This window comes from Muntiacus reevesi, chromosome 8 (assembly GCF_963930625.1).
Source record: "Muntiacus reevesi chromosome 8, mMunRee1.1, whole genome shotgun sequence".
In the NCBI taxonomy this organism is placed as follows: domain Eukaryota; kingdom Metazoa; phylum Chordata; class Mammalia; order Artiodactyla; family Cervidae; genus Muntiacus; species Muntiacus reevesi.
Window position 1 is genome coordinate 84,588,479 of NC_089256.1, and position 12,772 is coordinate 84,601,250.

General features: G+C 36.5%; 1 protein-coding gene across 5 annotated transcripts in view; it reads right to left on the bottom strand.

The window, feature by feature from the left end:
- Positions 1–2,914: 2,914 nt before the first annotated feature.
- Positions 2,915–12,772, bottom strand: part of MLF1 (myeloid leukemia factor 1) — a 28,245-nt gene continuing 18,387 nt past the window's right edge. For 2 of the 5 annotated variants that reach the window (XM_065942728.1, XM_065942727.1), the window contains 5 exons: positions 11,104–11,187; positions 9,892–10,020; positions 7,714–7,873; positions 5,980–6,118; positions 2,915–4,457 (listed from right to left, as the gene is read on the bottom strand). In XM_065942728.1, the coding sequence (XP_065798800.1) occupies positions 4,352–4,457; positions 5,980–6,118; positions 7,714–7,873; positions 9,892–10,020; positions 11,104–11,187 (618 nt within the window). In that variant the 3' untranslated portion in view covers positions 2,915–4,351. Of the gene's footprint in view, positions 4,458–5,163; positions 5,225–5,979; positions 6,119–7,713; positions 7,874–9,864; positions 10,021–11,103; positions 11,188–12,772 lie in introns of all 5 variants that reach the window. The other 3 variants (XR_010664195.1, XM_065942729.1, XM_065942726.1) reach the window with 3 other exon arrangements.

Consider the following 12,772-nt stretch of genomic DNA (forward strand, 5'->3'; position numbering starts at 1 on the left):
GCACTGTTACTGTCATCTCTACTTTAGCGTCGGCTTGAAATTTTTTATAACTAAAATTTTAATATTGAAGCTTTGCATTACCTTAAAAATTTAAATAACTAAAATTTTTAAAAATTAACCTTCAGAATAAGCACCTACAACGCCTCGCTTGAGCAGCCACGCCAGCCTAGCCCTACTTCACTTGCTCTTTTTCCTCTCCGCCTCCTGGCTGACCCTCATAACCAGAGCCGGTGCTCTGCTCCCGATACAGGCCTAGCTCTTCCCCTTTCTTCTCTGTTCACATATCCTCTATCAATCAGGTGTTCCCTGACCAGCTCTTCTCAAACAGCAAGCTCTTCCCTTTGTCTGTGCACTGCTTCGTTTTCCTTCAGAGCTCTTCTTAGATCCAGACACACCTTACCCACGTCTATTGTCTGACTCTCCCAATGAGAACTGCTCCAAAAGGACAGTGATTTGGCTTTCTTAATTGCTGTACTCCTTGCTGTGCTCAATAAATACTTGTTAAATGAGTAAGAGCAAATAAATAGAAATCAGAGTAAATTACAAGAGACAAGAAAAACCATAGATTCAATGATGAATTTTGCACTTATTTTTTATATATCAGCCATGTGTTAATTTGTAGCAAAGGACTGACTTTGATGAATAAATCCATTAATGTTGAATATGCTTTTAAGCAAACTTTATTATGTAGGCTTTCAAAAATTGAGTCTTTATAAACCTTTGTATTTGTTTAAAATATACAAATTAAATAATAGTTATGTAAGTGGTAATAAAATTAAGGTTTTAAGATATAATTTAAGTAAAAAAGTGTGTTAGTTTTGAAATTGCTTTTTGGAATTACCATTTTAACAAACTAAATTTCCTAGAGTAAAAATTCATACTCTTCCTGTGTGTGTATATTTATATTCATATTTTTCTGTAATTATTACACCAAGTATGTTCTTAATTTTTTTTTGTTAATCACCACTTTTAACCAAAGTAATAAACTTTTGTTTGCTCCACAGAAAGAACTGGAAGACAAAAAACCAAAAACCGTCTAACTAGGTTACTGAGTACACTTTATAAATTATTTCTGTTAAGTTTTAAAATGGCAAAATATACATTATATTATTTAAAGTAGTTGCACATTCTGCTAATTCATAGTCATTTTATAATATATAAGAATAAAGATAAATTCAATGAAGGTCCTGATTCACTGCAGTGAAGGGAAAGTCTAGTCAAACCTCAGTAGAATGTCCAAAATATCCTAGGCTGACTGGCCGAATACCACGGTCTTAGTCCATCTAGTCTGCTATAGCAAAAGCACTAGACTGGGTGACTTGTAAACAACTGAAATTTATTTCACACAGTTCTGCAGGGTGGGCAGCCTGAGATCGAGGCTCCGGGAGATTCAGTGGCAGTGTGTGTGTGGGACGCCCTGGTTCATAGGCAGCCGACTTCTCACCGTGTGCACACGAGGCAGCAAGAACAGGCGAGCCGTCTAGGGTCTCTTTTGTTGTTTACTTGCTCAGTCGTGTCTGACCCTTCGCAACCCCATGGACTGGAGCCCACCAGTCTCCTCTGTCCACTGGGTTTTCCCACAGGAGTGGGAAATACTCCAGGAAGAGACATTTCCTCCTCCAGGGGATCTTCCCAACCCAAGGATCAAACTGTATCTCATGCGTTGGTAGGCAGAGTCTTCACCGCCAAACCACCAGGGAGACCAGGGTCTCTTTTTGTTGTCCAGTCGCTAAGCTGGGTCCCACTCTTTGCGATCCCACGGGCCGCAGCATGCCAGTCGGTCCTCCACTATCTCCCCGAGTTTGATCAAATTCAAGCCCATGAGTCGGTCTCTTTTACAAAGGCTTTAATTGTGTTCATGAGGGCTCCACCCTCATAACCTTAGGAAGGGCCCACACATCCAAATACCGTCACGTGGCCACGAGCAAGTCACCATTTGATACCAATGTGCTCCTGCCTCTGCCCTGTGACAGTAATAGATAATGAAGTCATAAAGGTAAGTAATGGAAACCTACCCCTGGGGCTGGGTTACCAGGAAAATCGCTAAAGTAGCAAGGAACCTAAGTACTCAACTTGGCCTTACTGTCAAGGCCACATTCACCAGTTAATATCCTTATATTCCCCAAAGACACAGACTTCCAGGAAGATCAGTGGTTGTCCATAAAAAAAAAAATGTGAACTACAAGTTATGCCGAGTCTTCTTTTTTATACTAGTTGACTTCAGAATGGGCTTACCTTATGGTTTAACTGGTAAAGAATCCGCCTGCAATGCGGGAGACCTGGGCTCAATCCCTGGGTTGGGAAGATCCCCTGGAGAAGGGACAGGCTACCCACTGGCCTGGAGAATTCCACGGACTGTATAGTCCATGGTGTTGCAAAGAGTCGGACACGACTGAGTGATTTTCACTGACTTCAGAATTAGGATAAAAATAAATTCCGGAAAAAGTCAATTTCAGCAGTGTGTGAAATGTAAAGAATTGACATTTAATCTCTGGATGTCACATATTTTATAAATAGCCCCCTAGGAAGCATGGTGGCAGAAGGGGAAATACATATTTAATTTAATTTTAACATGATTGCCACAGTGAACAAATTGGGGTGAAAAAAGCATCTATGAATTCTGTTATATGATGCATGGAAATTATACTCTTCTAAGTACAATATTTATTCAAGTGTGTTTCATATTTGAATACAATGATTTGAGTTAGCGATCAGTGTAATAATTTAGAATAACTACAGTGTCTACTGGATTTTGATCTATCCAGTGAATTTACACAGACATATTATTTAAAACCTATGCCTTATGATAAGTTCCCAATGTGTAATAGTATGTTATTAGTATACTCATTATTCATAAGAGGAAAATTTTAACATCTTTAACTGATACGTGCTCAATTACTTTCCATTCTAAAAATGAGATGACACATATGCATTTTATTTTAGTGACTAAAGGCATGAAACACAACTAGTAATATTAACAGGATATGATATAGAAAATTGGGAGTATAAGCACAATCACACAATTCTAATTCCAAAGTTTAAAAAGGAAGATATTAGGATTATAGACTGTTAGTTGACTTTGTTCTTTTTTCTCCCTTTGAAACAACAAAAACTTAAAAAGTTAAGATTTTATATTCTCATAAGCTTTATGCTTAAATTTATATAAACAGATCAATGCTCTAATTCTAGAACAAAAAATTAAAGAGCTGAATTTTTAAATAGTATAATTAAAAAGGAAACAGTTGAATTATTAAGTACCTTGCTCAAACACACACATCACCTGTCTAAGAAATTTTGAGACAATCAATCATTAAGGTCTGCAGAATACCAAATGCATTTTTCTAAATGTCACAAAGAGACTGAGCAGAGTTTCTCCAAGGACAATCCAACTTTAGAATCTTAACTATGGAGATAAATTAAGCTGTCTGTGAGAAAGGAGAACAGAAATATGCTACCTTAAGATGTTAAAGAGAAAGGTCAATGGAAAGTCTGATGAGTGTTAAAAATGTAATACAGAACAAAAAACGATACACTGTATAAAGAAATGATAAGCATGAGACAAGTGCTCGGGCTGGTGCCCTGGGAAGACCCAGAGGGATGGGGTGGAGAGGGAGGCGGGAGCAGGGATCGGGATGGGGAACACATGTAAATCCATGGCTGATTCATGTCAGTGTATGGCAAAAACCACTATAATATTATAAAGTAATTAGTCTCCAACTAATAAAAATAAATGGGAAAAAAATAAAGAAAAAAAATGATAAGGAGAAAATTCAGGTATATTAGCAATTTAAAATATCTTCAAAAATGAACTATTTGCTTATTCTTTATGTCCTTTATCAAAATAATAACTAATTTTTTATAAAAGAGTACTAGTATAGTTTTTGCTTTATTTTTAAAAATTCTTTAAGCTGGCTGGCTACATAAACACATTATAAAATTTGAGCTAAATAATTTTAGCCTTTATTAACATCACTCTATTATAGTGTTGCTAAAAAAACTGGGACTATTTTTGAGCAGTTTACTAATTTTATATGATAGAACAGTTGTACGTTCAATCTTGAATATGCAGGGGAAAACATAACCAAAATAAAAATAATTATGAAAGCAAAATCAGTATGTGTTATGTTTTAAAGAGTGTTATAGAATGTTTAACAGCTTGCACTGTTGAAGATTCAAGTTTTATTCCTAAAGTAGGGACAATATAAAGCGAGTACTTTCAAGAACATTCAGAAGAAAGTTGCTAAGAACAGTACTGATTTAATAACAAAAGATTGGTCTTACATATATTACCCAGCACCATTACTTTCTCTGTTAAAACAACCAAAACTAAAGAAATCAAATGCAATGCTATTTATTTTTTGTTGATTTTCACAGGTGATCCTTTGATGTTGAGTTTGTCCACAAAAACATTTGATCTTCTTCCATGTTCAATGGCTGGACTTTGATGATGTTTCTCCCTAGGAAATATACATATGAACATTAATATCATTTTTAAGTGGTCATTAAAATATCAACACTTGATAAAGGCCACTGTAATTCAAGGTGAGTTTTATCTCAAGAGTTCCATAATAGCTTTGAAAAACATATGGCAGACAATTTCACTGAACATTTAAGAGAGCAGCAGCTGCTTCTCTGAGACAGATATAACTGTTTACCTTTGAACCATGCTATCCAACATTGTAGCCACTAGCCACATCATTTACATTTAAATCAATTAAAATAACATGGAATTTCAAAATTCAGTTCCTTGGCAGTATCACTGACATTTCAAGTGTGATTCAACAGCCACATGTGGATAGTGGCTACCATACAGATGTATAACATTTTCATCACTGCAAAAAATCATTTCAGAAAGTTCAGCTGGACAGTGCTGGTTTACAGAAAATGCCACTGACAGGGTTATAGATTTCTAAACCATCTCTAAGGAGCATGCTTTTCTCTAGTTGGGAGCTGAATCTCACAGTCAAACTTAGCTTTGATTATAGCACTGTTAGGTTTTTATCAATGAACTTTTCAAAGCGAGACAATTATGGTTTACAATTAATAGGGGAGCAAGTTTTCTATGGAAAACATTAGGGCTCTAAATTCCTAGACAAGTATTTTAAAATAAAAGACGCTAGCACACAACATTCTGCACAAGGCTTCTGTTTCCTCGGTACCCACTTGTTGCTCGCTGGTTCTGGGCAGACTTCCACCTTCTGCAGCGATCCTCCACTCTCAGAGCCTAGAACAGATTTCTGTTTTGAGGCCTGGTGAGGCCTCTCTCTCTCTCTCTCTCTTTCAAGTCTAATGTCAACAGGAATTAGGTAGTGTTTTCAATTTTCCCCCAGAGAACCAAATTAAATTGTAACTCTAGAATGCACACTAAATGTGTCCAAGTCTCATCTTTAAAGTTGGTTTTAGCACATTTGTATTTCACATCTATTCCAGAAGGTAATTCCAAATGAGGCTAAAGTTTTTGCAAAATTCTTCCAAAATATCTAATACAGATATTGTAACATACTATTTAATACATAAGTATCTAAAAACATGTTTACCATTAAATGCTCAATTTTGACTTGTTAGGGAAGTTCTGTTCAGCCTTTTAGCTCTCCCCTTACCATATTCCTAAATGCCGGTATCTTTACCTAGTACAGAATGTACAGCTCCTACTCTCTCCAGATGAGACTCTGGTGCCTAAGAATAACTGCATTATAGTATATCACTTTTCCTCAGGAGGATTTTAGTCCCACTGTCTAAAGCATAATTTGCTAGTGAGTTACTAGTCATACAATCCTAAAATATTATTGGGTTTCAGGTACAAATTTAAATATGTGTTGGAATACTCAGATGTAATTTAAAATTATTACATCTTTCACAAAACATTGATACAAACCACCTGGACATCAATCAAAACTTCCTGATAACAGAGGTTAAATTATGTAACTTTCCTTCTAATTTGTCTTTAAAAAACGCAATTTAATTAGAAATAACTTTTACCTTCTTTTAAGTTCTCGGGATCCTGAATTCTCATGACCAACACTTCGCATCCTAGAGTTATCTAGATTGCGCCATTGTCCCCTTGGCTGGTACTTCAGAATCTCATTTCGCCACTCATCATCAAAAGCATGAGCATCACCTACGTTAAATATCAAAATAAAAGGGTAAGTAGTAAGGTGTCAACTGTCAGTACCTGCTTTGCTCCTCACACGTTCCCTGGTGTTTCCATCGGCCTAACCTTACAGACAGGAAACTGCTTCAAATATAAAGGTCTCTGACTCAGAGAGAGATTTCCTTTTGTATTTGTTCCTCTCCTATTCCTGCTGGTAATCTGGTTACTGATGAGCTGTTTTCTCACACAGCTGCCTGGATATCACGTTATTCTATCCCTGGACCCCATGACCCAGAGACACTGGCTTACAGTCTTTCTTTCTTCCTGGGTCATCTCACAGAGGTCCCACTTTCCGCTGTACTTGGAGGACACTCCTCCTGGGCTAGCACTTCCTATTACTCTCACAATTTCACTACGTAATCTGGCCTCACAAGTTTCTGCTTCAGTTTCCTAAGATAGGTTAGTCATCTGCCAATTTATGTTGCTATGAAGTAGGTAATCTAAATTCTATAATAACGATAAGTAAATGACAATATGTGTTCTTTCAGATTGCCTGTACCACAATGTTACTTTGCCAAAATTTTCTTCAATATGTTAATTATTGTGAAGTATTCTGTATATATTTAAATATGACCAAATTGCAAAGGTTAAAATTAAAGAAAGGTGAAGACGTTGTGGCTTTCATCTCATTGCATAAGAATAATTTTTTCCAATTCCAACCTTAAGAGAATTTCTTTTTCTAAAGTGAAACAATAATTAAAACTCTTTACTATGATAAACCATTTTTATTCAAAATATTTTCTAAAAACAGGAAATGAATATAACTTAAAAACTATAATGAGAAGAGTTAGGACACTAGAAAGAATTGAATGCCTTAAAGAATGAGTAGAAAATAAAGGAAATGGAAAAGATGAGCTTGATCCATATATATTATCTAACAATATCAGATATCTAAATCTTACCTATACAAAGGCCTGAGTGCCCAACAATACAGAATAGTTTAAGTAAATCATGGCCAATTCATGGTAAAAGTCTTAGGTAACCATTTAGAATGTTTTTGAAAAAGTAACATCATAGGTGGCTGTTCAAAATTATAGTTGGGAATTAAAATAAGCACAATATAAACTATATAGATGGTAAAATACTAATTTTTAAAAAGAAAAGTATGTGTTTATATGTTTATATATACATTAAGCTATTAGGAATATATATACTAAAACATTAATACTAGTGTTTTGGGTTGGAATTATGGGTGATTTTATTTTCTTTCTTTGTACTTTTTTATGCTTTTCAAATATACTTCTTTGATAACCACAAATATATAAAAACTAATTTTTACTAATGACAGCTTTACTAAAAAACAAAAGATTCCATTTTCCGAGTATAAAATAAAAAATAAATGGTACTCAACATTAAAAAAATCACTATGAAAAAACAGATCTACAATGAAAGTACAATTTTATTACTATGTTGGTAATGTATTGCCTACATATACAATTCATAAACTGCCTGAGAGAACATCATATAAAATGTTTCTATTAAAAACATTCTCACCAAGTTCTATTGGTACAGCTGCTATTTTAACTTTGAGAGGAAGAATGCCACTTTTTCTGATAACTTACATTCATTCATATTGATGAACTCTTGATTGACCTCTTCATCTCCAGTCTTGTTGTTCTTTGACTTTTTAATGACATGAGCTCGGTCATGGAGGTGATGACCAACAGCCATTTTTTCTAGTCCACTGTCAGAATCTCTTAATGCTTTTCTGGTTTCCTTTATCTATGAAAATGAAGAAAATAAAAATTAGTTTTTATTTATATAAATATAGAATATAAACTCCTCAGAACCTACTTACCTATACAGGTAAGAACATAAATCTACTGCTCTAAAACCAACTGGTAGTAAAATTATGGTAATAATTCTCTGGTGTTTCCTGACCTGCTTAAAATTAAAATGTCTAGGACAAAGAGAACCAGTATAGTTATTAAAAAAAAAAGAACACATGTAAGGGCAACTAATTATTCAGCAGTCATGAAATGACTTAAATATTGTTTTCATTTAAGTCATCCATTAGACAGGCAACCCCTAATTTTCTTTACTATAAGTACTAACGAATAAATGGAGAAGTGGCAACTCTCAAACCAAAATCTGTAGGAGTCAACTGTTTCAATTCCTACATGATAGTAAGCTGGTAATTTCTAGGTAAGGATGAGGACACACAGCTCCTCCAATCCAATAATAATATTCCTAGCCCTTTTTTGCACAAGGAGACAGCTATGAAGATCAATAAGTGAAAAATTATAAACACCTATGTATTTATCATTAGAAAAGGAGATTTTAAAACTGTGGTATATTCATATTTTGAACATTATATAGAAGTTAAAATAAAGAAATCAGAGCTACACATATCAACTTGAACAAATCTCAGAAGCAATTACTGAGCAAAGTCTAGTTGCAGAGCAAAGTCACATATGCTAGGAAACCATTTATAGAAAGTTTAGAAACCTGTAAAATGATTCACTATATTGTATATGGAGCATACATAAGTAATGAAATCATAAAAGCTGCATAAAAATGATAAGTTCCAGGTACAGGCATACCTCAGAGATAGTGCAGGATCCATTCTGGACCTCCGCAATGAAGGAAATAGTGCAATAAAACATGTCACACGGATTTCTGGTTTTCCAGGGCATATAAAAGTAATGTTTATCCTATTCTGTTGTTATTAAATTTGCAGTGGCATTATGTCTAAGAAGGCAATGTACACACCATAATATAAAAACACTTTATTGCTAAAAATCGCTAATTATCACCTGGACAGCCCAGGATTGCCACAAACCTTCAGTTTGCAAAAAATGCAACTTACCTGTGAAGTGCAGTAAAGCGAAGGCCAGTAAAATGAGGTATGCCTGTATAAGAAAACGGTTCTCTTTGGGGAGGGAGAAAGGGAAAAGGGAGCAAGGAGGGAGGAGCATATTGGAAAGTTTAACTGCATTTTTGCTTAAAAAGAAAACAGAAGACAACTTAAATACAGAAAAGCATTATGACTTCACTAAACTGGATTAAAGAAATATGGGGTATTTATATTATTCTCTATGTCCTGTCTGTACACTTGAAATATTTTATGAGTTAAAAAATTCATTTACTTCGAATATAAACCAACTGTAGACATTTATTTCATGAAATAAAGACTTCAGTGCCTACTTCCCTTGTCAACATGTAAAGGTAATAAACATCAATAGACAATGAAGGTAAGAAAGGCTGGGGGCACATATGGAGGTAGGTGGGGGTGCAAGTGAGGGAAAGTGAAAGTGAAAGTCACTCAGTCGTGTCTGACTCTTTGCCACCCCCTGGACTATATAGTCCCTAGGATTCTCCAGGCCAGAATACTGGAGCGGGTAGCCTTTATATTACGGTGAGTACATTGCTTTTTCAGACATAATGCTATTGCAAACTTAACAACAGAAAAGAATAAATGTTACTTTTATATGCACTGGAAAATCAGAAATTCATGTGACCCATTTTATTGCACTGTTCCCTTCACTGCAGAATGGATCCTGCACTCTCTCTCCCACTACCAGTGGAGGAGACAAAGAATGCCTTAAAATAAACTACTACAAAAATAAATAAATAAATAAATAAATAAACAACTACAGTCAACTTTATTGCTTTTTCACACTTTGCGTTTTCTTCCTCCTCTCTTTTCCGCACCAGCACCAGGTCAAATTCTAATAGCTAAAGTTTGATACAGGTGATCTATCGTCCGTAACTTTATGAAGTTCCAAGAAAGTACTTACTCCCCCTGGAGCCCGACGGGTTTGTGTTGAGGCCTGGAAAACCTTTGGCGGTTCATCTCCTACTTTGGAGTAAGTCATCACGGAGGAAGAACTAAATGAATGTCCATTTGGATCCATTGAAAGGTGACCCTGGAGGTAAATATAGATTGTATATCCAGTGAGTTCAGTCAGATATGAAGAACTAATGTCAGAAGATTCAAATAAGCAACAACATTAGCTGTAAATTCCAGTAAAGATGGTGTATGTGATCAGTATGATGTATCCAAATGGTACCCTCATGAAGGCCCTAACCTCCTTCCATTTTAGGTACCAATTCACACTCCTCTGTAAGGAATAATGAATAACAAGTGATTCACTTAGAAATCCTCAAATCTTTGAGGTCAAAGACTTCAAGGCTTACGTTTATAGACGTTATGTCCTGAAGCATGTGATACTTTTATAGTCAGTGGTTAACTTTTGTGAGCAATTTTGCCAATGTTGAGCCATTTAACCATATGCCAAGAAGTTGTATACCTTCTGTGGGTACCAATGCTACACTTCTAATGTCCAAGATTTGGACATTATCAGATGATCCTTAGATTTCAAACTGGATGACCAAATTAATATGGTTGGTCTTCATACTGAATCAAGTTATTATTTTGATTATGATTAATGTCATGAGTGGAAAAGTAAGATTAGTACTAGTTTATAAGTATTCAGACTACATGACTCTAATCCAGTTTCTAAATATCATTCTTAAAATTTCTATTTTGAATTATTTTTAAACACTAAAACTTAATAATTTAGATGCTATAATTTTTTAAGTAGACAAGTTATACATAATAAAAAAATCTAAATTCATATAAAATGTTCATTTACAATAGTGACCTTCACCAGAATAAATATTTTTGAGGTTGAATTTTTTATTTTGGAAATTTAAGTAATGCTGTTTATCAAACTTGTAGATTCAGAGATCATTTTGATAGGTTGTGATCAGGATTTTTAAAATATGAAATAAAATAGAAAATATCAATAGACTCTGTAAACAGCATGATCCTTTTCTCATGAAACTTTCATTTCAGGTGTACAATATATACAGTACACAAGTAGGGTCATGATGTAAGATGTATTTTTTAGTTTCTGGGGACCATGGTTAGAAAATGGTTGAAAGCCACTATAACACAGGGAACCAATAACGGAAAACAACATTCTCATCCATCTTTTAGTACTTACAAAGTTTCTTTGTAATTCCTGCATACTGTTTCGCATATTTAACATCATTCGGTCCATTGCCTGAAAAGGGTTGACATCTGTATGCTACAGGACATTAGGAAGTATGTTATTAACTATAAATACAACATGAAAGAAGCAAATCCACCTTCCCCAAACAGCTGAATTTCCTTTTTTCCTTGACTTTTGCTGTGGGATCTCATGCAGTGATCAACCAAGCAAAGATAATGTAATGACTACACAATGGAAGCGATTTGTTAAAGAAAAATCTGAAGCATACACACAATCCCAAACAGCCAGCATATAAGCGGTTAGGAAGCTGTAACACTATAAACACATGCAGACATACATGTGTATATGTCCACATGAATATCCATGCAAGAACAGATAAATGTACACATACACATCATTCAACTCGCTCAAAACATAATTCGGTTGTTATTTAAATACTGAGTGGTATATACTGGGCTGGCACAGCTTTAGCATAGACTAGTCTTCAAATTTTTCCTTCTTACCTCTGTATATCCCACAGGCAAATAAATAAAACCTGAGTGTCAGATAACAGTGTCATCTCCAGCAGGACCACGTGGCTGACAGAAGCTGACTCTGGAGAAGCCAGCCCTCCTTTCCATCAGCGTGAGCGTCGGTTGCTCAGTCGTGTCCAACTCTGCAACCCCATGGACTGTAGCCTGCCAGGCTCCTCCATCCATGGGATTTCCCAGGCAAAAGTACTGGAGTGGGTTGCCCTTTCCTTCTCCAGGGGATCCTCCCATCCCGGGGATCACACCCGGGTCTTCCACATTGCAGGCAGACTCTATAGTCTGAGCCACCAGGGAGAGTTGGCGCCAGAGTTGGCGCCAAGTGACGGAGGTTGATTCATTCCACTAGCAGGTCTCGGAACTGCTGCCTACCACTGATTGCTCCATAGGGCATGCCCTCGAAGCGTGAGGTGTGCTCCTCTCCAAGAACAGTTAAAATTCCTCTGGGACAGTGGTTTCTTAGCCAAGAGTGGTTTGTACCCCAGGGGGACATTTTTCAATAATTACTCTCCTTTTTGTTTCTCCCAGCTGAGGAGGGTGTATGCCTGGCATCCAGGGACAGGGCAGGGATTCTGTTAAACGTCCCACAAAGCACGAGAATGTAGGACAGCTCCCACAGCAACTTATCCGGCCCTCATGAAAGTGGCACCGTCGAGGCAGTGAAACACTGTTCTAGAAAAGTCTCCTGCTGGTTTTAGGTTTTACCACTGGAACGACCACCAGGAATCAAAACGTTGAGCACAATTCTCGTGTGTGAGGCAAAGCATCGTCTGCTGCCAGAAGGAGCTTCCGGTTCCAGCACTCCCCGCTCAAGCAGCAGGAGTCTTTGGCTCCCACATGTGAGGCGTTGTTAAGCAGTGCGGGTATTTCTGCCCTTCTGGAGGCTCTTTGCCTTGTACCCTTCCGGGCTCAGTAAAGAACTATCAAAGGTCCGTCTACGTCTCTGCCTTCTATTGGGTTTTTAATGCTAATGGCAACCCACTCTAGTAGTCTTGCCTGGAGAATTCCATGGACTGAGGCTACAGTCCATGGGGGTGCAAAGAGCTGGACACAACTGAGTGACTGACACGCTCACACACAACAGGAAATAGAAAAGTCAAGTTCCTCTTCAGAGTCTGCACTGACCATTGTGG